The following is a 25,809-nucleotide window of genomic DNA, read 5'->3' as shown; positions in this document are numbered from 1 at the left end:
TAAAGAACCATCTCAGACCTCCTGACCACAGCGCATGCCTTAAAACCACCCCCATCAGCATGAATTCACAGCATGCCAGAAGCAACCCACATGATGGAGAGCCATACCTACATGAACTGTCCATGCAGAGGATATGTCCATGCAGAGAGAGCAGGCTCTAGGAAGATGTGCACATAATCCAGCAGAGAACATGTTGAGTAGAGGACCTGAACCATACGAGAGTATCCTTCTCATAACCTGTCCAGGACTCTCCAACAGGCACTGGTCCACAAGGGCTGGGTTTTCCCACAGAAAGGTCATAGTGTGCAGAGTTAGCACCGGTTTAGGACTGGTTTAGCACTGGCCCAGTTTGGCCCAGCACAGGCTGCACTGCAAGGCTTGGGACAGCAAAATGGTCCCACCTGCCAAAGCAGAGCCCTCGGAGAGGCTGAGCATGCACTGCCCCACCTGCAGCACTGACAGATGGGTCATCTGAGGATGCTGCTCCTCATAAAGCTCCTTCCTGAGGGCACCGACGGAGCTCAGCTCAGGGAACTAGAAGAAAATACAGAATGCAGCAAGATGAACCCGCTCAGGGCAGGCGCAGGTCCCTTCTGCAGCATTTAGTCCATGGATCATCTCAGTTGTAACACGGGTCTGTGGCCATGGGGCACTTTCCACCAGTGTCCCTCCAGGCCAGCCTGGGGCTTATGTTGGTCCTCAGGTGAGCATGGCTCCTGCAGACAAGTGCAATGACTTCAAAACCCTGAGAGATTCAAGGAGAAATCTGAAAAGCCAGCACAGCCTAGAGTCCACCCAGGCTCAGGGCAAAACTTCTATCAAGCTAGGGGCCCTGGCTTCCATCCCAAACCACCCTGGGATTCTGGGGTTCTATGACTACAAAGTGCTCCTGGCACAGGCTCTGCTGCTCCACAGACATCCTGCCCCTTGTGAGAACCAAGATGCTCTGCCCCTCCAGCAACCCTGCACCATGCAAGCAGAGCAACCTCTCAGATCAAGGTCCTGTGGACCATGGAGCTGGGCATGGTGAGTCCGTCCACCCCTCCTTGCTATAGCACACGCAATCCTCAGCCAGGAATGAGGCTGCCCCATGCTAACCACGTCAGTCTGTTCCAACAGAAAGCTCTCACAGCAAACTCCTCCTTTGGCTCACAGTGGGGGATCCCTGCTGGTGAGGGAAGCAGCGAGGCAAGAAGGCAGAGGCACTGCTTTCATGTGCAGCAATAGGATGGGGCTTTGTGTCCCTTCTGAGGGACCTAATTGCACAAGAGTCTCACACACACACTCCTGAATCCAGTGAGCAAAGCCGTGGCTGAGAATAGCAAACACGTATCAAGCACAAGCTGGGTCATCTCTGTTTTGAATTGTCTATGTGGTTTGCTACAGGAGGGAGGAAAAAATAATCCAACCCACTTCTGCTCTCAAGGTTCCAGCTTTGGAAATGCCATTATGCCTTGGCTTGTGCAGGGAATTTTACAAAGCTCAGTTGAAGGAAAACCTTGACTTGTACAGTAAGAGATAAAAATCCTCAATGTTCACAAATGAATGCACCCATCTGCTGTTCACTGTTATCTCCCTCCAAAAGAAAGGGAAAAAAGAAAGGGAGAAAAAAAGGAAAAAGTGAATTGAACTTTGGATGCTTTTCATTTCCCTACAATGTGCAGCAAACTGTGATTCCTATTCATTACGAGAGAAGATTGACATTCATTATAGCGTGCGTTAAATTCCTCATTCTTCTTCTACCTTCAAAATTAGTCTACAGAGGGTAGTAACTAGCAATTTCTATATTGAATTTCTAGTAACTACAGTGGGGGTTTTGTTCCAAATAAGCAAGGCAATTATGAGACACACTTCTTGAAATGGTGAAACAGGCGGTGCCATTTGAAACCTCCACTGCTTCCCTTTACAGCTGCAGTTAGACATGTGCACAAGAAGCTCACGTTTGCTCCTGAATGCATTTTGGAAGGAATGCCTCCATCCCAGAGCACAGGCATCACACAGTGGGTGGGAGCTGCAGCTCTGGATGAGTGCAGCTGCGATGTATTACCAGACATGGGAGAGCCCTCATTTCTTCTTTATTCAAAGCATTTGTAATAGGCCAGTTTGGACACAGGGGCTTGGAGCAAGCTGCTCTAGTGGAAGGGGTCCCTGCCCGTGGCAAGGGGTTGGGACTGGAAAAGCCCAGACCAGGCTGTGATTCTATGATCACCACGTGGCAGATGTGGAGACGCTGACTATCTCCAGAGCCAAGCAAAGCAGTGGTGAGGAAGATGTCAATGGGGTCAGAAACCCTGCGGCCCACAGCTTCCAATGCTGGATTCATGTCCATAAAGCCTTCTTGGCTTGCACAGGCTGCCCTGGTGGCAGGGCCAACCTCTGAAGGTGTATGGAGGGCCACCCACTTTCTATGCAGAATTTTTAGCCATCCTGAGGATAAAAACACATGGGATGGAGACCCCCCAGCCCTGCACAGTGCCTGGCCTTCCTTGGCTTGCTCTGGAGGCCATCTGGCCCCTCCTGCCAGCCCAGGGCACATCCAGGAGGCAGAGTCCCGTGCCCCTGGGCTGCAGTTGAAGCAAGAGCTGTTCCCATGCCTGGCTGGCCACAGCCTGCTGAAGGGATTTCTCAGCAGGGCATGGGGGCATTGTGCAGTGCTGGGTCAGTGCTGCAGACAGACTGGAGTGCTTTAACCTGGTCAGTAACCTATGAAAGACCCATTCGCACGTGCAACCCTTGTGCAAAGCCCTCACCATCCATCCCTTTGCTGATGCTGTGGGTCCCTTGAGGCCACAGCACAGCTTTCACGCAGCATAGGTGCCCCAGTAATGGGTGACTGAAGTAGCAGCTGTCACTCTCCCTGGAAAAGGAGTTACAATGGATGGTGGTGGCTGGAAACGTTTAGCATAGGTACCTGAGAAGGCAGGCTGGGGTGATTCCAAGGGTCTCCGTGCTGGGGGTAAGGGACATGGGCACTTGGTGAGCTGCACATCTGTCTCAGGGACAGCTGGAGGCGGCCGAGGCAGCACAGCTGGAGAGGTACACTTGAGTGCCACCACTGCACAAACCCTGCTCTCATCTAGACAGTGAAGCATGACACCAGACAGACACTCTTTACAGACACAGCAATCAATCACTTGTACTTTGCTATTTTCAGGCCAGGCTCCAAAGTCCCAACCTCTGTCCCTAAGGGACAAAGCCAAAGTCATTGGAGCTGCCCTGCAAGGTGCCAGAGAGGAGCAGGAGACTGCAGCACGACACGTGCTCATCCCGGACAGGGAATGGTCCAGAGAGATGCCAGGATCGGACACTGAAGGACACAATGAGTTTATGAGGGGCTGAACGCTGCCAGCACCACCAGCAGAAGACAGAGCAGTATTTCTGCCCCAGGGCAGGTGAGTGCCGAGCCTGTTACAGAAACCACGTGTCTGGAGCCTGTCAGGGCTTTAAGGTGCTGTCTGAGGGTGATTCAGGTTTTGCATCTTTGCCTGGCGAGTTCTCTGTTAGCGCTGCCGGACTGTGAGCGCAGCACCCCACCCGGACGCTTGTCACACACATCACCCCATCAACCCTCCACTGACACACACAGGGAGCACCACAGGGAGTTAAAGGCAGCTCGGACAAGGCATGGGCTCGAACATCACGTTATCAGCATCAGCTGAGTAATAAACCTTGTCAGGGACATTCAGGCTTCTGAACCCACCAAGCAAGGGACACAACTGCCTTCTTGCTCATGAAAGACCGCACTATCAGCGCCAACACGTGAATTGAGATAGCTTTAGTAAAAGCAGGCCACCTCCTTTTACTGGCTGCACTCCCACCCAGTAGTATGTCCCTCTTAGCTATTGCACTTGATGTCCTAAAGACAGTGGAGATCAGGAAAACCCAGCCTGGTTGGTGTAAGAGCAACAGGAGAAAAGGACCAAGAGGAGTGAGTTTGAGACTTCTACCCAGGGTACAGGCATAGTAACATGGACTGAAATGCTGTGTCCCCAGAGGCAGCATATCACAGAAGTGGGTGACACCAGCACAGCATCTTGATCTGGGAGAGCAAATGCTTCCTGAAATGGAAATACTTCTGAGCATCCTCCCCATCTCATTGCTCTGAGACTTGGTGTCTATCCCTGCCCTGCATTCCCCTCCAGTGCTCACAGCCCTTGTCCCAAGACTGCTGCGTTTATTGTTTATTGATTAAGGAGATTTTAATACACCTTGTGATGGATTTGTAATAGCTCTTATCTGAATGTACAGAGAGTTGCACAATACACGCAGAGCTCTGTCATTCTCTTCATTAGCACCCAAGCAAATAAGAGTACACTAGATCTGGAGATCCTCAGAGCCCCATGCTCCCCTCCTCAGAGCCACCGGATATGTGAGTGCTAAATCAAACAGTTCAGGCTGCTTGGAAGGGCACCTCCAATGTATTTGTCATCACTTTCAAAGCCCTTATTTACTCTGTGCTGTTTCCAAACACCCCTCTGGGAGCTGGGAAATGAATCTGTTTTCCTATTGAAACCCATCACATGGACATCCTGCCTCGCTATTTTTAGGGATGCTTGTGAAGGCAGGCTACACTGTTATTTCAGGGTCCTGCCAGCCTAGAGCTGCCCATGCTGGCTGATAGCAGAGGGTCCTGGAGGAGTGCCCAGCTGCACACCTTGGCTTGTTCTCTGAGAGTTTCTGCTCTGCTGACCCTGAAGCATTTGTCCTGAACACAGACAGGTCTGTACCGGCAACTGTAATAACCCTGCAAGCTGGAGGTGACACCCTGCACAGGGCTACACAGCCAGAGCCATTCACACAGCTCTGCACATGTATTCTGCCCCCCAGAGCTGCACCTGAAGCCAGCACAGTCCACAGAGGAATGGTGGAAATGCTGCAGAGATAAAAACATCCAACACCTAAAGAGAGCCTACAGGAGATCTGGAGAGGGGCTTTGGGCAAGAGCCTGTAGGGACAGGCCAAGGGGAATGGCTTGAACCTGCCAGAGGGGAGACTGACCTGAGCTCTTAGGCAGAAGCTCTTCCCTGTGAGGGTGCTGAGGCGCTGGCACAGGGTGCCCAGAGAAGCTGTGGCTGCCCCATCCCTGGCAGTGTTCAAGGCCAGGTTGGACACAGGGGCTTGGAGCAAGCTGCTCCAGTGGAAGGGGTCCCTGCCTGTGGCAGGGGTTGGAGCTGGAGGAGCTTTAAGGTCCCTTCCAACCCAAACCAGGCTGGGATTCTGTGATATCCACCCTGGCAGGAGCTCATAAAAGCAACAGAGCTGACGTGGCAGGCAAGGCTTTGGCAGGCGATCCAGCAACCAGGGCAAAGCCCTCCACGGATGTTGATGCAGTCTTTGGTTATTCACCTGTCCTGAAATTCATCTGCTTTGCCCAGTCACTCCTGCCCACACTACAGTCACACCTCCTTGTTTGTTCCATAGCTACCTCCCAGGGGCAGCCTCTAAACTCAGCCCCTCATTTCAAGCCTCTGGTCTGAACTTGAGCTGTCCCATCAGTCACTGGCAGCTGTGAGAGCTGGGATTCCCTTTAGCTCTTTGCCTACTGCACATTCAGTGGAACGGGGAGCTCCCTCCTGCTGCAGCAGCATCGTCTGGATCTGACCCTGCAGCGGTCCCCGGGGCAGGGGAGCCCTCCCCAGCACTGGGCTGGCTCCCCCAAGCTGCTCCAGCCACTGTGAGATGTGTCACTGCTGAGAGCTCCCGCCGAGCACCCAGCGATGGGGACATCATCTCCTGACATCGCCCAGGAGCTGGCTCAAGCCACTGAAACACGTTCCACCCATCACATCACATCAGCTCAGGGCAGGCTCTGCTGACAGCAAGGCCAAGCACGTGTGCTCCCAGCACTTCCACAGCGCTGGAGATCCTGCTCTCAGGGAGCACCCAAAGACTCCCCAGAGGACCCAGCTCCCCGTGCTGTGGGTTGGCCGGATACCTCCCCAGAGACAGAGCATATGCCAGTGATGCCCATTCCCTCCCGGCAATCCCAGCTTGATGCCCTGAGTGACATTTCCCAGGAAAAGAACAGCTCAGGCAATTCAAAGGTTAGATTTGCATATTTCCTGGTGCTGCTCTGAAGAGCCAGTCACTGGTTGGAATTGCTGCCAACCTGCTGCACAGGGAGCAGCAAACACCCGGAGCCCACCAGGGCTGAGGGACCCTCCTGGGTGGCACCATGCAACTACTCCACATGGGCCTTTAGTTCTGAAAGGCAGCAAACCAAAGGAGCACGAGCAGTGGAGGGGATGAAGCTCTGGCCATGCATCCGCAGCACAGCCCAGGGAGCTGAGGAAGAAGCCAGCATTACCTCCATTACTCCCTCTGAGGAGCAGCGAGGACTGGATGCATCCCGAAGCAAAGGAGGCACTTCTGTATTAACTAGCATAACATCTGCTTTCAACACTGTGCTTGGGACTGTGCTGCTCCAATAATGTGCCCGTGGAGGCCACAGAAAGTCTCGACAAAAAGCTCCAAAGGCTACAGGCTCAGCAAAACGCTGCACATTAAATACTCTTCTGGTGTGTGCAAAGGACTGTTACAAATTCAAATGAACAAGCCACGAGTGAATCACCCAACAGGGAAGGGTTGGCTTCAGCTCAACAGAAGCAAAGCAGCAATCAGGGAGGGCTCTCACTGGGACAGGGCTCAGGCTCAGCCACAGGCTGCTCAAACACAAGAAGCTCCTCAGCAGCACACGTGGTGGGAGATGCAGGGCACAGGACCACCCTGCAGCACCAGCTCCCATCTCAGCAATGCCACGTGGCTCAGCATCAGCCCAGACAGAAACAGAGGCAGCCCCTTGTGCAGCACTCACCATGCCCAGCTGGCTCCAAACACATATATGGCCTTGGCACACACAGCCCCACATCTGGGCACATGGTACCATACATCCGGACACATCCACATTATGAAATGGGCGTTTTGGTCCTACAACCATCCCTACAGCCTCATGATCCAGAAAGGCCTGGAAGCCCCCTGCAAGGCTGCATGAGGGTGCACTTGATGTGAATGGTGGATCTTGCCCATCACCTCATGAAAGGTTTAGGGGAAGCAGTAGTGGGGAGCTGGGGATCACACGAGGTGCCCTGGCAGCTGACTGCAGCCTGAGCCAAAGGTTCAGAGTCAAGGCTCTCGTACAGGGGCTGTTGGGGTGCACTTGCAAACACCGTTCATCTCCTTTTCCTCTCTGTCGATTCTGACACTCACAAGGAGGTGCAATTTTCCTTACAGTATCATTTAGCTCCCATCACTCTGAGAGAATCCTGTGCCATTATAGCCCTATCTCCCATTATCACTTCCCACTTCTTCTAGTGCAAAGTGTCAGGCTCATTCCTTTAATTCACAACACCTCTCAATTTTAGAGGCAGCAGTAAACGCCTGCCCCTCCCCAGCCCTGGGTGCAGGGCAAGCTCACATCTTCATTAGCCCAGTGCTGCATTCCCCACCTTCACAGCAACTGGACACAGGACCTGCAGTGCCATCAGTTTGCCCCATCTCCTCCCATGGGGACGCTCAGTCTGCACTGGGTCTGTTCTAACACAGGGGGTGTGGGGGCAGGCAGGGGGGAAGCAGACATCACCCCTGACACCCAGACAGAAGGACCATGATGAGGGCTGAGAGGAGGGGCTGCGTGCCTGGGTCACACAGGGGTGGTGGGAGCGGCTGGCCCGTGGCCTGTGCGTGTCACAGGGTAAATCACTCCTGACAGCAGGTCACCAGTGGAGCTGGACCTGGTGACCTCCTGCTCCTGGCTGTAGGATGTCTGCACTGCAGCAGCACGTGGCCAAGCTCGACTACCCCATCCACACAGCGAGCAGAGCAAACCCCGCACCCGTCACTGCGGGTTTTAGGGGTCTTGACATCAGCAGCTTCCCCCATTAAGCCATTGTTTTACAGGGTGGCTTTCTGAGCAGGAAACAGCACAAATGTGCATAGCAAGGGAGTCATGCTCAGATGAGCAGCAGTGAAGCCTTCATTTTAGGAAGAGAGGAGCAAGCTAAAAAGGCTCAGAAACCCAGCCAAAACCAACACAGCTCACACACTCCAGAGGGTCCATCTCAGCTGCAGCAAGAGCAGGGAAGAAGGTGCGGGGAGGAAAATGAGTCCACAGCACACAGAGCTGGCTTGGCTGGCACCCCGTGGGTGTTTGCCAATGCAACAAGCTCAAAATGCAGGCACTGAACACGTCAGAGGGCTGGGATCCCCCTCCAGCACCTAAGGCAGAGCCTATGCAGTGCAGGGAGTTCCAGTGAGCCCAGCACAGCTGCCAGCCCTGCAGCCCATCCATCACAGCACAAGCCCAAGACACTTCACATAACACTGGGCAGGTGGCAAGGCTGGAGCAGGCAGGGGCAGGGGCTCTTCTTCTGGGGGATCCTCATGACAATTAAAGCATGCCAGATGCTGCTGCGTGACGGGCGAGCCCAGCTCCAACTCCCACGCAACACGCACCATGCCAACATGCCACCAACTCACACACGCAGCGACACGCAGTCAGCCCCTTCCCCACGCGCCAGCTCCCAGCAGCAGCACACCAACTGCCGCTATCCCGAGAGCAAATTCCCTGTCGGCCTGATGGGAGAGTACCAAGTGGTTCTCCAGCCCCTTCCTTATGCAGGCTGCAGCCACAGGCACCCCTTCTCCATCACAAGCATTGTGTGCACATGCCTGAGGTCAAGCCCTCCCAAGCTCCTTACAAATCCAAGGTGCTCAGGAAATGACCAAGCACACTGCCTTGAACAGAACTGTGTCCCCGCAGCCCAGGTGGCCACCCAGGAGCTCAGGATTCATTGTAAGCCTAGCAAAACAGCAGGAAAGCCAAAAATAAACACAGCAAAAGGAGAGCATTTCCCACCAGAAAGCCGTGGCCAAGTCAAGTCAGTCTCTTCTGGGCTGGCTCCCAGGAGGCAGCTCACATTCATTTGCTGTGCCACCGGCAGAAACATCCCTCTCCGGCTGCGCTGCTCCCGCGGGGCTCCCGTCCAGCCTGGGAGGAAACGTCCCCGTTACTCACCCACACCACCAGGGAGGCAGAGCCTGGGCAGCAGCAGCCCCAGCCCTCGGGACCGCCCTCTGCTGCACACAGGACAGGAAGCAGCCTCAGGAAAACGGGAATGGGGCTCGCTGAGCTGAGGATGCTTAACTGGCCACTGCCTGGTTTCTGGGCAGCACATTTCCCTTTGGCACAGCCCAGCGCCCCAGCAGCAAAAACTGTGTCGTGATAGAATTGTCTCTTGCTAAAAAGACCAGGTGTTCCGGAGTTTGAGGCTTCTGGGTTGAGAGAAACTCAACACAATAATCATAACTAGTTTACTAATACAGGGAAAATATAGTAACAAGATACAGTAAAGGGTATCTCTGATGGTTGGTTATCTTACCAAACCCAAGGACCATGTGATGACGATCAGGAAACCAGCTCAGAGAAATATCGCAGTACAAGGAGGCAGGGTCAACCTTAGGCATCCCCTCAGAGGCAACATTGACCTGGCTGATATGAGGATCTGCCTCCCACCATCACATGAGGCTTGGGCTTTTATACTGACCAAAATGCACACTCATCCTGATGCAGGGGGCAGCCTACATCGGAAGAAGTGGCCAGCAATATCCAAGGGTCGGGGCTTTTCCAGGGAGTTCTAAAGAGGAACTTTGCAGGTAGGAACCAAAGCTGGACTTTGCAGGGAGCAGCCAAAGCAGGACTCTCTGGGGAGGAGCCAAAGCGGACAAACAGTACTTTCCCACCTTTGTGTGCTTCACCATGGACCATAATCTATTGTCCCTGACACACCAGGAGAGATGGCTCATCCGCCACAGTTGTGGGTGACATCAAACCCAATGATGCTACCTCTTCCCATCTTAGGTTCCTCAACCCCTCGGCCAGGCTCTGCCTCACCCCAGCTGAAGTCTCACTTCACTGCACGTTGTCAGAAATTGAGGGTTAAATACAACATGTCAAAATCCTGCACTATCTGACACCATGACTCCCAGGCAGGCTTGGCTGGCAGAGTCCCTTTGCTGTCTCACCCAGAGGGAGTCAGATTCATATTGTGGATTGAAATTGAAGCGGCCAAGTGGGGAATTCAGCAGCTGTCAGCCTGCACAGTGCAGGGGGAGCAGGGGCTGGTGTGGACAACGCAGCCCTGCAGCACAACCTGGGCCCCTGACCCAACTGCCCCAAACACCTGCCTGGCTGGAACCATCCAGGCACACCAGCATGAAACCCCGCGCTGGTCATGCGCTGCTGTTGGTCTTTGGAGAGAGCTGGGCTGCTCTGCAGACCTTCACATGCTCTGTGGAGACCCCAGGGCAAGGTATAAGAGGGTTGTTAGAGGAGTAAAGCCAGAGCAAAGGCAAGGCAGATGTGTGACAGCAGGATCAGGCCTCCTGCCTGCCTGCAAGAAAATGCCTGCCTGCAGCTAATGGGCTCATCCCCAATCACCATCAGCTATGGGACATGCCTTGAATTCAGGTGACAGATCTCAGCCTACTCCTGCTGCTGATCCCCCTCCTGCCTCACATCTGGCAGCAGCTGCTGCCCCAGCCCAGCAGCTCCAACAGGCCATCCGCACATCCAGCTTCCTCCTGCAGAGCATCCCACCATCCATCACTGTGCATGTGGTTAATGTTCGCACTCAGGACTGTGAGCTGCTGTAATTACCATTGTTCATCCCCTCTCCCTTCAGGAAGTATTAGCTGCAGATTGAGGAAAGAGGGAGGGAGGGAGAGAAGTCCCTGGACTCGATAAATCAGCTGCTGGCAAAGAATCAAGCCAAACATGACTGCACAGGCATCCAGGAATGGACACAAATGCCCCAAGCGCAGATGGCACCATGCACATGGAAGTCACGGAGATGCTGATGTTTGTGGGTGCATCTCTCCAGGCAGCTACACCTCTTCAAGGGGAGGTCTGCATTCAAACCAAGTCCAAGTGGAGGCAAACCTCAGCTTCATCTTCACCCAAGTGAAAGCCAGTCTAGCTGAAGGCGAATGGGGACAGAACTAAACAAAGCCATGATATGAGTGCCTGCACGGACATGAAGCAATTGACCTTCACAGTGGCCAAGACATCAACAGAGGTCTCAGCCCTGCTGCTAGCAGAAGAGCCAGGGCAAACTGCCCCACCTGAGCTCATGGAAGGAAACCCGCCTCACGTCTTCCAGCCCTAGGACACTGAAGACCTTCCTCCTGCCCGCAATTCCAAAGCGCCTCTGGCCTGGGTGCACAGCACAGCTTCAGAACAGGATGTGCAAACGTTCATGGCTGCAGCTCCTTGCAAGCAGAGAAAATGCCTCAATCCTGGAAACCCAGAGTAAGCCCCTGCACTAACACTTGGTGCTACTGCTCCTGAACAAACAGGAGGGGAAGGGTACCACTGGTCCGAGCCTGCTTGCTCTTGCTGACCCGTGCGGGGGGACACTGCCTGGTGGTAACACCAGAGGGGCTCCACTTCAGAGTTTCAAAGTGCCCCCAGCCCAGGACGCGGTGTTCTTGTGCAGCAGAGAAGCGGTGAGCAGTGAGTACAGGCCGGCATCACGTTACCCACCTGACAACGCTGGCTGCTGTCAAACTGTGTGGATACCAGCACACAGACTCGTGTCTTTTCTCTGAAGGGAAAGGGACAGACAGCCCTCTAGTGTAAAGCCAACTCTAACTGTGCTTGCACGGGCATGGAGAGCATCAGGGACTGCCAGACCCACACCGGACACGTGCTCTTGGCAAGGCACCTGTGCCCATGCAGATGGTTTTGCTCCCAAACTGCTCACACTGCAACTTCCCACCACCCCTCGAAACATGCCCATGCCCTGGAGATGCTCCAGTCCTGAGGGTCCTGGTGGCTTTCAGGTGGTTGTTTTTCTCTGCAGAAGGCAAATACAGCATTAACAGCCTCAGTATTTGCTCTTGGGATTCAAAAGGTGCCTTTTGTCAGAGGAGGGCGGGGAGCCTTCACTTGCAAAAGACTCTTGCCCCACAGCTGATGGCACATCTCTGACAAACACACACACACAGACACCCCACCACGGTGTCTGGGGGCAGGAAAGCTGAAATCAGGACCTCCAAAGATGTTTTCCTTTCCTCTCCCTCCTCAGCTTCTGCTTAAGAGCCAGCCTGAGTTCACATCTCCTCCCTGCTCACGCTGCTGTGTTACGCACATGGGGCATCACACGTGGCTCCGATCATCACTCACAGCCGTAAGAACGATGCACAATTACAATCAATATTTAAAGTCATCAAACAAGCACAACCCAAATTTAAGCAGTCACACAATTCACTCTGACATAACGACCCCGGGTGCGGAGCGGAGCAGAGCTGTGCTGGAGCTGGGAGAGCATGGGTCTGCCCACAGGCTTCACGATGTAATGAAAACACAGCACTTTTAAACACTTTTCCCAATCCAGCTCACAAAATCTGTCACTTTGATGTGAACGGCTCCAGCCTCAGACTAATCACTCACTTTTACTTTCTCTTTAGGAGCTAAAGAGGCAAATGAACTCCCAGCAAACTGCACAGCTCCAGGAGAAGGATTCTGTAGCCAGATGGTTCTTGCAGAGGATTTGTTCTTTGAAACAAAAGAGTGAGCCCATTTCCCCAGTGAGCAGCGCACAGGAGATGATCTGACACATGAGCAACCTATTCTCAATGGTTATCCTAGAGCATTGCTCCCACCACAGAAGTGCCTCTTCTTCCTAAATTATCATGTCAAATGTAATCATCACTAATAACTAATCAATTAGTACAAGTCCATGTATGGCACTATAATTATCCCATGCACTCGGGGAAGAAAGGGAAGCATCAAATTTGAATGCAAACACTCCTTTGTTTGCAGCAGAAGGTACAACACAGGGAGATGAAAGAAAGCACAACTGTTAAAAAGGCAACAAGATTCAAAGAGCCATCTGAGGGAATATGTCAAACTCCCACGAGATGGAGCAAAGCTGTGATGGGCTGGAAACCCCCATGCAGGCAGTGAACCTCACTCTGCTGCTGTACTTGATTTGCTTTCTCTGGACCTTTTTCATGTCCATGTGGAATTGCAGCTGGGGATGGGGATCAAAGCATAGCTGACAATAAAGACTCTCCAGACCTTCATGGAAACCTCCTTGGATAAAGTACTGAAATGCAAGACAATAAAGGTATTCTCAGACAGCTGCAGGAACTAAACAGCAAAACAAGTATCGTTTGGAGAAAGGACTTTGATCACACAAGGATGTTGATGGTGGAAGGAAGAACACAACCCATGTCAAGGAGTAGCTTCTCCTCAGCTGTCTGGACTGGAACTTGGGCAGTAGCACAGGGAACGGGGAGCAACCATTCAGCTTTGGAGAAGCCAAGTGGAGAGTGGAAACCCTGAGGTTTTTCAAGTGTTTCTGACCCACTCCTAAATAACACTTCTGTATAATAAAGAAACCAATTTACATGCAGGTAAGCATTTATTTTCTTGAATATCCAAGAGTTTTGAATGAGTGAAAGAAGAAAAGTATGGAGTACTCACTTGGTAGAAGAAGTGGATGAGGTTCTGCACCTGAAGCAGAATAACCCCATGCATCAGTACCAGCTTGCAGGCTGTGAGCAGCAGTGTGCTGCCAATGGCCTGAGAGCTATGGTGGACGCCAGGGTGAACATGAACCACAGAATGGTTTGTGTTGGAAGGGACCTTAAAGCTCCTCCAGCTCCAACCCCTGCCATAGGCAGGGACCCCTTCCACTAGAGCAGCTTGCTCCAAGCCCCTGTGTCCAACCTGGCCTTGAACACTGCCAGGGATGGGGCAGCCACAGCTTCTCTGGGCACCCTGTGCCAGCGCCTCAGCACCCTCACAGGGAAGAGCTTCTGCCTAAGAGCTCAGCTCAGTGTCCCCTCTGGCAGGTTCAAGCCATTCCCCTTGGCCTGTCCCTGCAGGCCCTTGTCCAAAGCAACTCTCCAGGCACTGTGTGCACCATCATGCCTGCTCCACCACTGCCAAGCCTGGTGATGAACAAGAGGTATCCCAACCTTGCCAAAGGAACATGGGCCACTCATGGTCTTGACCCAGGCCAGGTGACAAAGGGCTTGAGCAGCCTTGGCCAGACAGGCCAAGAAGTCTGAGCTAAGGCAGAGAGGATATCTCCACCCTTGGAGACTGTCATCCATCCTTGACAGCCCCTGAGCAACCTGATCTAGCTTTGAGAGGAGCTGTGCTTTGAGCAGGAGGTTGACTAGATACCTCCAGGTGTCTCTTCCAAACTATCCTACGTTTTATGACAGCAAAACATGCTCTAAGCCCTGCTTTGCCTGGCTCTAACCCTGGACCCTGACACTGCTGGCTGGCTGGGGGAGAAGGGTTGCAGCCTGCTACTTGTGAGTCATCAGGCTGATGCTTCACACTGCTGAGCTACCAAGAAACTGTACTAAACCCCACAGCACTGGAATAGTTCCTTGCTTCCAGCTTCCCCAGTGTTTTGCACATGCTTCTGTAATGCTTCAGCTTTTCCTGACAACCAGGAAAGCTACAAAAAAATCAAAGTACTTTTCTAATCCCCCGATTCCAGGAGCAGAGACTTGAGAGGGACGGTAAATACTGTAAAATCTGCTGGTGCTATTAATCAGCTCCAAGCTACAATGCAAACGTGAGGAAGGCAAGGCCAGACCAGAGACAAACCTGCTGGTGATGCAGCAACACCCCTAAGGGGAATATCATCGGTCTTGTCACCTGGCACTGTGTCACTGCTCAAGGAGTGATCTGTAATTGCACAGACCTCCACGTTTTAGCTCTGGACTGACCTTTAAAAGTGTATTCTGGATCCCCTGGGAGATAGCTCAGCATCACTCTCCTGTGTTAGAGATGGAAATGCTGAAACTAAATCACAGAAAGGCTCGTTGACCTGGTCAAGGGTACAGAGAAGTCAGAAGCAGGGCCGAGACAAGACTCCTGAAGCCCTGGCTCCCAGGAGCTCTCTAAAAGCCAAGTAAACATGGACAGGGTCTGTGCAACACATGCAGATGTGTTCTGTGTTACACAGAGCCTTTCCACACATGCTGCACACACCCCATAGAAGGTTATCGCTCACTTTGCCAGTCTGCTCTGCATCTACGTGTCATCCCTGACCACCACCATCACAGATAATCAGCCACCCAACACTCACGCTGCTGCATGTCTCAGTGGCCACAAAAAGACACCAGTGCAGGCTGAGGCGAATTGCGCATTTTAGCGAAGTCTGTGTGAATTGCTTTGGCATCTCCATGCAAACAAGCAAGGATCCACACTTTGCTTTTTTCAGCTGATCATGAATTTTCAGTACAATTCTCTCCTTTTCTCTCAGTCCCTGGAAAACTCCAGGAGTTGCAACCACAAGTATGAAAGGGGAGGAGAGGCTGGGCTTTGTAGATCACAAGCCTTGCTCCTCCCTCCCACACCTCTGTGTGTGTCTGTGATGGGGGAGCCTGAAACCCCATTACTCACAAATTCCAGATAGATCCATCTGGCTCTAGGACACAGCACCAAGCTTTCTGCATGGGCAGGAGGGAGAAACCCTAGTACAACTCCCAGCCCTTGCAGGCACCCTACTATAATGCTGCTCTTACAAGGCCTCGTTGCAGTGGTACAGGATATTCCTATTCCACTGCGTGCATGCCTCCTGCATGAAGAAAAAAATCTAAGAACATCGAAAGAGGAACTTGGCACTCAGAGATACATCTTAATGAAGGTGACAGCAGCAGAAAGCATTGCAAATCCAAGGGGAAGAGAATGCACACCTAATTAGACTGACTCCTTTCTTCTGCCTGCGGCTGGATGCGCAAGGTGAATCCTGCTCTGGGACCGCACAGCTTCAGCCCCTCCAAGAGGATATACACGCGGGGCCGGGCTGTGTGAGCAACTGGCACAGCCATTCGCAGGCTCAGAGCAGAGACTAGAGCTCAGAGAGTCACAGCCTTCTTTGTCCCGCTTTATGCTGAGGCTCTGGCTCAACTGATCTTCCCTCTCCCTCAAGGCTCTGCAGGAGGGAAGGGAAGGCACTGCACTTTCCAGGCCAGGCAGCAGCTCCCCACAGCCAGTATCACCGTGCCTGCAGTGTGCATAGCAGTAAGCCTGAGAGCTGGCCTGTGGAGTATCCTTCCCCTTCCCTGCCCCCATCTGATAGTCTCCCTCGCTGCTTCCGAGCCAACGAAGGTGGAAAATTCACAAAAGTGCTGCTGGATTTTGCAATTTTGCTTATTCCTCTGGAGGGTTTAATGGCCAAAGTCCTCATCAGCGTCGGAAGAAGATGACACAGGCACAAGGCACGCTGGTTGTCACCAACTTATCAAGATATCATGTGAGTTGTGGGCCCCCACATCCTCTGTGCCAGCTTCCAACTCCACGGTGTGCCACCAGGCTGAGTGACAGACAAGCTTTCCCTTGCCCTCTCCTTCCAAGCCCCCTGAGCAGGGCAGGTAGCAGTCAAAAGCAGAGGGAACACCTCAGCTGGGTTGCAGTTCATCCCCTTGCTCCTTCCCACCGCTGGTGCCTCCACACTTACGAGCAGCAGGAGGCTCCCGGGTGGGTTTCACTCAGGTGAAGCCCAAAGCACCTGAGCACGGAGGGAGGCGATTAATGAAGGACCGGGCTCGCCGAGGCAGAGCCGCCGAGCTCCCCGCGCTGGCGATGAGCGGCACCGGCTCCCGCTGCCCACGGCCACAGCCGCCGGCAGAGCAGCGGCTCCTTCCCCACCGCTTCTCATCTCCCGAGCGAGCTTTGTCTGGCGCTCGTCGCGGGGAGAACATCGCAGCGGCAGCAGGGCCGCAGCGGCACCCGCACGGGCGCAGCTCCGGGGCGCTGCAGCGGCACCTCCGCCTTTCTGCCCTATTTCTCTTTAGAAACCTGCTCCAAACCGCCCCTCTGATGGTCCCACAGGGGCTGAGGGATGTGCTGCCTCAGGGGGAACGGGGGGAGGCGGGACACCAAGCTCAGGAAATGCTGCAGCTCCTTGACACAAAGTGAACATTATACAGAAAGGAAATATAAAATAATAGCTGATGAATCGTGGTTTTTTCTCAAATTGTTGCTCTCACAGCGGTGAATTAGTGTCTGCAGTTGATGCAGGTTCTCACAGCACCGACCTGTCAAACATAGCTTGTGTTTGGATTTTGGTTTTAAATATATTTAAGATAAGTATGGAAAGGCCTCTTTCGATAGAAATAAATTGTGTTAATAAGGCAGCAACTGCTGAGAACAGGCAAAAGCTCTGCTGCCAAACTGCCCCTGGTGGCTATTTCTGGCTTAGACTTGAAGTATCCTGGCAGCCCGCGGTGGGAAATGTAGTCCACATACAGTAAGATGGGCATTCATCTAAACATCGTCTCCCAAGGTTCATACGGACTTTACAGTCGCAACTAGCAGCAATCCAGGCTGCCCAGCCTCTCACGGGAGCAGTTCATAAACTGCAGGGGAAAAAACCCAACCCAAACCCCTCGAAGCCTGTTCTATAAATAAAGCTGTTGTAACACAGTTTTTATATTTCATTATCTCTGCGTTGTTTCACATTATGCTGGTAGCAGCGGGGAGTGTTACAGTGTAGAGGAAGTGCTGCAGCAGGATGGGGGAGAGGCCACCCCACATCCCTGTACCACACCATCACCTGGGTACCACTCCACACAGCCCACAGCCACCCCACAGCATCAGTGTACACAAACAAGCCACACCACTGCCTTGGCACACAACCGTGGGGTTCACATCACCAGGTAACCCGTGTACCAGGCTACAGAACAGCACATAGCAAACATCAGCATCTCTCTCAAGGGCCGGTGGAAGAAACAATCACTGCAACCTGCTCCCAGGCTGTTTTCCAAACAGGCATATATTGGCCGTTTCAGGTTTAAAACCGAGGCTAACTCTCTAAAGGAGACGGTGTGTCATTTGGGTCAAGGCTTGAAGATGTCCTTTGATCACCACAAATAAATCGGCCAGAGTGCCCTCCAAAACAGAAAGGAATAAAGACTATTTGTGTCACTGATGGGAACAGGAAGCAAGCTGGAGATGGCACACACGGGAGGAGGCTCTGCGTGCCCAACACTGCCTTAACCAGCAGCCTGGACGGACGCAGGGCTCCTGCACTGGGCTGATCCCTCCAGCTTAAAATTGCAATCCGTGGGCTGGGTTTCCAGCCGCCACAGCCGGGTGGTGGCACACGCTTCTCCGAGTGGTCTGAACCTGCAGCGTGAGAGCGTGTGCTCCTCCGAGTGCAAGTCTTTATTTCGGGTTCCACCCGGAGCCGCACGTCGGGGCGGCTCCGACAGCAGCCGCAGCCCCATCCCTCCACACCGGGGGCTGGGAAGCACAGACCATCGCCAGGGATGCCAGAGCAGGTGGAAAAAGGGCTATTTTCAGCCACAGGACCCTGCCCTGCCGCATGCTCTGTGCCTCTGCTCCACCGGGACGAGCCCACGGGGGGTCTCCCGCGGCACCCCCGCTCTTCCCAGCCACTGGCTAAAGGACCCCGCACCGGGCAGACGGGAGAGAGGAGCGGCCCCGCCGCACCCCGGTAATCGCCCTCCCTCCCGGAGGAGCCTCAGCGAACTTCCCCGGTCGGAGGCTCCCGCTGGCGGCCGGGCCCGGGGAGCGGAGCCGGGGCAGCAGCTCCGAGCCCACGCGGGGTGCGGGCTGGGGAACAGGCGGTGCCGCTTCCCCCAGCGGTACCAACTTGGCCCGGGCGCCCCAAGGCCGATCCGAGGCGGGGGGCGGTTAACCCGCTGGCGGGGGCTCAGCCCGCTGCTCTCCATCCACCCCGCTGCCTTGCTCGGCGGATGGAGCCGCGCCGCGCAGTGTCGGGAAGCACCGTGGTGCTCGCACCTGCTCCGGCCTCGCCTCTCCTCCGCTCCTGCAGACGCGGATCTCCCGCTCCCCACCGCACCCCACTGCCTGCCCGGCCCGGCCCCCGGGGGTCCGGCCCCTCTCCCCCGCGGTGGGACCGGGCCGCTCCCGCCGACCCCGCGGGGAAAAACAGAGATAAAGAGAGCAAAATACAAATAAAGTTGCAGCGAGGGAAGTTCCGGGCACAGCGCGAAGTTGGGGACGGGGCCGCCCTGGCCCTGCCGCCCCCCGGGGGGCCCCGGCGGGGGGTGGGTGTGGGGGACGCGGGGACGCACCTACCTTCAGCTATCGCCCTCTTCATCTTAGGGGTCGGGGAAGGCACGTCTGGAGGCGCAAAGTCGAGCGGCGGCGGTACAATCCTTGCGGGAGCGGGGCAGATCCTCGTGCGAAAACTTCAGCCCGAGCGCGGAGCGGCAGCGCTCGGGGCTGGGGGTCGGGGTGTCCCTGTGCCGGCGGCCTCGCTCATCGGGGGAATGAGCAGCCCCCGAGCTGGAGTCAGCATCCAGGCGAGGCTCCCCCTCCCTGCCTCCCTGCCTGCCTCCTCCCTCCGTCCGTCCTTCCTCCCTCCCGCCCGCCGCACGCACGGGGCCGGGGCTGCCGCAGGAAAGAGCCGGCGGCGGGGAGCGCGGAGCCCGCTGCACTGTATCCCGGGAAGCGAGCGAGCGAGCGAAGCGGGGCGCGGGGATGGAGAGGCGATGAATGTTTTATGGGATCATGTGGTTTGACGTGAGAGGAATCAGCCTAGATCGGATTTACTGGCTGGAGGAGTGAGAGGGAGGACGGGGGAGACGGGCACGGGATGGCGGGAGGGAGGGAGGGGCCGCGCCGGGGCACACGGAGCGCGCAGGGGACGCTCCGACGGCAGCGGCGGGTCCCCGGCGGGGCCCCCGCGGTGCGCGGCAGCGGCCCGGGCAGGGCTGCCAGGGGCCGGGCGGCGCCGGGGCTCATTCCTGGAGGAGAGGTGCCACCTAAAGGAAGATGCGGAAAGGGAAGCCCGGGATGCTGCGGGCATCGGCCCGGCCCGTTCCCCGCCGCAGCCGAGCCTGGCGCTGGGATGCCAGGCCCGGGCGGTCCCGGGGATGCAGCAGCCGCAGGGTGCTAGAGGGTCAGCGGGTGTTTCCCCCCACTACGTTGTGGTCCCCTGGGAGGCGGCTGGAGACCCCCGGCAGGGCCGCATCCCTATCCAACCCCCCCCCCCCCCCGTTTTGCTTCTGCTGGTGCGGAGCCGCTGCGTTCCCGGGAGGAGCCTGGCACAGGCAGGCCCTTTGGTAGGGTCCGGAAGTGAGAGGTCTTCCTCTGGCATGTCTGAGCCCTCTCAGCAGGTCCCACCCTGCTCTTTGGGGTCACTCTCCGGTGTATGGGAAGGATAACAGCTTACCTCAGTTTACCCCAAAAGCATGAGGCTTATACTGGTCGTGGATGAGGCAGGGTAAAGCTGGCTTTCTCATCCTCCTCAGCCCCCCTGCAGCTTCCCTCCTTCCCTGCCCTGGAGCGGACAAGTGCTCACTGCATAGGCGGCTCCATCTGCAGTTGTCCTGGGAGGCAGAATGAGATTTTTATTAAATGAACTCATTTCCTCGGTGGGGAAAGGAGGGAGGAAGGATGGTGCCAGGGAAAGCTGTACATGGAATCTTAGAACCCCAGATTGGTTTGGGTTGGAAGAGATCTTAAGGCTTATCCAGCTCCAACCCCTGCCATGGGCAGGGACACCTTCCACTAGAGCAGCTTGCTCCAAGCCCCTGTGTCCAACCTGGCCTTGAGCACTGCCAGGGATGGGGCAGCCACAATTTCTCTGGGCACCCTGTGCCTTTCCCCTGGTCTGCTCTTACACTTTGATTGTGGATATCCAATAAAATATCAGCAAAAGATATCTAGAAGATATCTGGAAGCCTCCTTGGCACCTGTGGACAGCTGAGGCTGTTTTCATAATTAAAGCCTACACCTGGTAGACTACATCTGGCTCCAATGTCCACTTAGACCTTCCTTGTGTTTTTGTTTCCATAGATGATTGTAGTGTTCAGCCTGGAGAAAAGAAGGCTCCTGAAGGGGAGACCTTAGAGCAGCTCCAGTGCCTGAAGGGGCTGCAGGAAAGCTGGAGAGGGGCCTGGGACAAGGGATGTAGGGCCAGGCCAAGGGGAATGGCTTTAACCTGCCAGAGGGGAGACTGAGCTGAGCTCTTAGGCAGAAGCTCTTCCCTGTGAGGGTGCTGAGGCGCTGGCACAGGGTGCCCAGAGAAGCTGTGGCTGCCCCATCCCTGGCAGTGTTCAAGGACAGGTTGGATAGAGTCTTGGGTGCCATGGTTTAGTGTGAGGTGTCCCTGCCCATGGCAGGGGGTTGGGATTGGATGATAAGGTTCTTTCCAACCCAAACCATTCTGATTGTCAGGGGTAAAGGAAGGGTGAGGCCTGAGAAGACAAGAAGTGTTCCCATGCAATCTGCTGGCAGCATGCTGCCTTGTTGATTTGTGAACATCTTCTGGGGAACAGGATGCTCCTGCCTTATTTCTGCAGTGACAATCCAGCTACCGCAGATTAAGAATATGCTGCTGCTCACTTTTAAACACGCCTTCAAGCACTTGTGCTTCAGTAGTGCCCTCTGACTTTGCCATCGTACGTGGTGCATCAGGAGGGAGATCACCTATGTGCAGAGCATCAAAATCGCTGCAGATAAAAGGACCCTGGAGCTGGAATTGTCTGGGAGAGAGCTGGAAGGTGAACATGGTCACTGAAGGAGTTAATAAGGCTGAAAATGAGAGGTTCTAGCAGGAAGGCAGTGTCTGCGTGTGGCTGTTGGGCTGACATTTCTGAAAGGTTAATCTTGAAAAGGAGAGAGCACATCTGGAGAGGGCTGGGACTGGCTTTTCTTGTGCATTCCTGCACCACTTTGGGATGGTTTAAGAAACAATACATCAGACACAGGTCACCACTGAAGCAAAGCAGTGGCTGTGACCTTGGCATGCAAAGCACATGGCACCACAGTAGGATGGGTGTCCTCCTGCCAGTTTGGGTTACCAGGTAGAGGACACTGGCCCTCCCCCTGTGCCTGCATGGTGGGTGTTTTCACTTTCCATTTTCCACTGTGTCTGAGCATTGTCACACGAGGACAGGAGAAAGGAGAAGGCGTCTCCCAAGTAGGAGGTCTGGGGAAACTGGGGTAGCTTGGAGTTACAGTGCAAGTAATTCTGTGTAGCTCATTTGCAGCTGGGAAAGCAGCCAGCATTCACCAAGATCAGGAGACACCTTGCTTTGACTGGATAATTACATGTTCGTCTTTACCTAATGCTTAATCACACTTAGATCAATTCTCTTCCTTTACAATGGGACTCTTGTTTGCAAAGTGTCAGCTGTTCGCTTGCTGTCTTTAACCTACATTTGTGGGTAGAGTGGCTCTAATGTGTTTGGGGCACATTTCTGGGTCCAAGGGTGCTGAGAAGAAGGTGGAAGAGAGAGTTGAATGTGGAGAAGCAGAGAGGCCATGTAAAGTGTTGCCAATAACCAGCCCAGCTCTCTCAGCCTGGCTCCAGAGCAGAGCTGCTCCAGCCCTCGCAGCAGCTCCATGGCCTCCTCTGCTCCCGCTCCAACAGCTCCACGTCCCTCTTGTGCTGCTGCCCCAGAGCTGGATCAGGGCTGCAAGGGGGTCTCCCCAGAGCGCAGCAGAGGGGCAGGATCCCCTCCCTGAGCTGCTGCTCACGCTCTGGGGGTGCAGCCCAGCACACGGGGGGGTTCTGGGCTCAAGCACACACTGAAGCTGGGTCATGGGGAGCTTTTCCTCACCCAGCACCCCAAGGCCTTCTCCTCAGGGCTGCTCCGTCCCATCTCCACCCAGCCTGTGTCTGTACTGGGGATTGCCCCAGCTAGGGTACAGGACATTGCCAACTGCAAGGTCCTGCAAATCACACACATATATATATATGTATATATACATGCACACAGATGTAAGATCAATCCCAGGTTACATGTCAGGTCTCATTTCTTTCCTGCATCAGGATACCGCACTGAAAAGAGGGTCCTGGGTGCCAGAACACCTCCCATGGCTGTATGAGCAAACAGTGCACTCCTGTAGCCAGGAGACTGAAGCATGGCTGGCCACTCCTATAGTCTCTGTCATGCCAGAGACATACTGAGTCCTGGGTCCTGGTGTGAGCTTTGTCTGTCTTGAACCATCTACCCACTATGGTGGACACACCACTATCTCTGCAACTGTCTCAGCTCATTGCCATATCAATGGCACTGAATATCTGTTGTTTTGCTCTTATTGCTGTGAAAAGCTGCACCACAGCCTTGCAGAGCCCGGATGGACAAGGCAGAGTGAGAAAAGCTTCTCCTCTGTCAGTGCATCCACCCCCTACAGAGCCAGTGATTCCCCATGGGTGCTGCCTCTCCCTGGAAGGTAAATTACGAGCCTTATAGCTTTTGCTTCGTGATTTCTCTCAGATTCAGGCCTCTTCTGCCTGAGCAATAGGGTCGGCTTGGACAAGTTGTTCGTGTAAATCATCTCAGCACTCGCTTCAGCCTGACACATCAATCGCCTCTCATCACACAGTAAAAGGTTCCCACCTGGTCCTGGCACTGCTGCTGAGACTGGGATGCGCCAAGAATCATTCTGAGCATCATAGGGCCATGCAGGAAGGGCCACAGATTTGTTTAGGTATCTCTTGCAGAAAGCTGCTCAGTTTCAAGCCTGAGTGGGACTTGGCTGGATGAGAGCTTGTGCACGGCTTGAAGCCGCCCTGAGCTCTCTCTGCACTGACTGTGAAGCAACTGTAAAGAGTCAAAGATGCTAAATGGACTTTGAAGAGAGGGAAGCACAAAGCCCTAAGAAGTTTCTTTAGTGACTTCTTGGCCAGATTCTTGATTTGAAGGAGGATCCTCCATGGTGGATCTGGGTGCTTGTGGGCTCTGCTGAGAATGGCTCCACATCCCGAGTGGCCCCATTAGCAGCTCAGGCAGGAGATTAGGCCCTGATTTCTGGGCAGGATGTTTTTTCCTTCCAAACAATGGGTAGGATTTGTGACTGCATGGACCATATGAGGGTAGGGGATTTTCATCAGCATGTGCAGAGGGAACCAAGGGAAGTGGGGAGAAGGGCAGCGAAAGTCCAAGTGTGGACCAAAGGTAAAACTTGCTTCTCTATGGACCGGAACCAGGGTCCCCCTGACCCCTGTGCGTTCTGGTGTGTTAACTGCAGATTGAATGAGGCTGGGTTGAGCTGGCATAGCTGTGTGTTCCACAGGCCCACCCAGCGACCTTGTCAGGAGGAGAAGAAAAGAACCATGGCCTTTCCATTTCTGTACTGCTGCTCCCTGGCATCTCTCATCCACAGAAGGGAGACTGAGCTGAGCTCTGAGGCAGAAGCTCTTCCCTGTGAGGGTGCTGAGGCGCTTGGCACAGGGTGCCCAGAGAAGCTGTGGCTGCCCCATCCCTGGCAGTGTTCAAGGCCAGGTTGGACACAGGGGCTTGGAGCAAGCTGCTCTAGTGGAAGGGGTCCCTGCCCGTGGCAGGGGTTGGAGCTGGAGGAGCTTTAAGATCCCTTCCAACCCACACCAGGCTGTGACTCTATGATTCTATGCTGTGGGCTTTTTGTTTTCCTTCAAGCTGACAGTGTCTCCACCATGATGGTGCCAATCCTGGATGGATATTGCTGTGCATTGTTTCTCTTGTGTTACTGAGACCTGGTTCATCCTGGTTGGTTTGGAGTTGGTTTGTTTTCCAGTTAAAGACAGGGAAACTCTTGATTCTATTTTTTTAGGCTGACTCCTGTTCTCTCAATGCTGACGAATGTCCTGGCAGGGGCAGTTGTAGGGACATGCAGAAGGGCTACTGTAGAACAATGGCAGGGAATGAACACTTCATTGGTGAGTTGGAGCACCATCCTTTACAGCCTGATTCTAAACGTCACATCTATTTCCTGGAGGAAGGAGAGCATGGCAGTACCACATGACCAATGAAAACAGCTCTGAGTTCAGAGCTGCAGCACTCCCAACAGAGTTAGCAAATGAGTTGCAGACTGGGAACTATCTGCAAATAGTTTCCAATAATGAATTGAGGTGCGAAAGCAGCAATCTGCTCCCAGACAATCTGTAAACAGAGGGAAGGAAAATTCACCAAAATAAATTATTCATCTCAGATTACTCTCCTCGCTCATGTCTTCACTTGCAAACCTCCAGCACCTGCAGAGATTTCCAGGGATGCTCCTATACCTTAAGCAGTGCTGTGTTTTGGGGCAGGCACAACGATGGTGAGGCAGATGGTGTCCTGTCACTACCTGGCCAGTGTTTATCCCTCCCAGCTGATGTGGGTTTGCTAACAAACATGAACCGGGTTGTCCAGAGAAGGTGAAGGTAAGGCTATTCCAGGCTGAAAATGAGACCCTTTCCCTGCTGTCATCATCAGAGAGAAATGGGGGAAAGGGAACCACTCTGGAGCAGGAACCAGAATAGAGGTAGGAAGGGAGGGGATGGAGCAGTGGCATGGAGGGGAAAGGAGAGCACATACCAAAGAGATAAGGTTAGGGTTAAGGTTAGGGTTAGGGTTAGGGAGCAGGGCAGGCTGAAGGCAAACTATAACTTAAAGCTGGGCCAAACCAGTGGGACATACAGATGTGCCACATCATGGGATGGCATTCCTGAATAAGGGCATGTGTGCTAGATGCTGGAGCTCACCTGTGTGATGAACCAGGAACTGTGCCCAGCCATCCTTTGGAAATCCTTAGTCTTAGAAGAAATTGGCCCTTAAGAGGAATGAGTTCCCTAAGAATAGCTTGAGCCTGGACAAACACCACTGATCTCAGGCAGACTGTCCAGGCAATGGAGACTATGAGCAGGCTGTGTTTGAATGATGTGGGGGATTCAGCATCCCATGCCCATGCACTCTTGCTGAAGAGTTTAGGACTTGGCATGGCTTGATGCATCAGAAACTGGCTAAAGAGCAGAAAAACTATACATGCTAAAGAGAAACATATGGAGCTGGAGGAAGGTGCAAGATAGGAAGCTG

At 54.1% G+C, this 25,809-nt stretch overlaps 1 protein-coding gene across 1 annotated transcript in view; it reads right to left on the bottom strand.

The window, feature by feature from the left end:
• The window catches only part of RTN4R (reticulon 4 receptor), a 73,880-nt gene extending 54,175 nt beyond the window's left edge, over window positions 1-19,705 (bottom strand). Inside the window, exon 1 of the mRNA XM_062626072.1 lies at window positions 19,097-19,705. Within this exon, the coding sequence (XP_062482056.1) occupies window positions 19,097-19,118 (22 nt within the window). The 5' untranslated portion in view covers window positions 19,119-19,705. The remainder of the gene's footprint in view (window positions 1-19,096) is intronic.
• Between the last annotated feature and the right edge of the window lie 6,104 nt (window positions 19,706-25,809).

This window comes from Pezoporus occidentalis, unplaced genomic scaffold (assembly GCF_034315485.1).
Source record: "Pezoporus occidentalis ecotype Australia unplaced genomic scaffold, CSIRO_AGI_Poc_V1 ctg289, whole genome shotgun sequence".
In the NCBI taxonomy this organism is placed as follows: Eukaryota; Metazoa; Chordata; class Aves; order Psittaciformes; family Psittacidae; genus Pezoporus; species Pezoporus occidentalis.
Note: the sequence above shows the minus strand (reverse complement) of the source record. Positions and strands in the feature narration are given on the sequence as shown.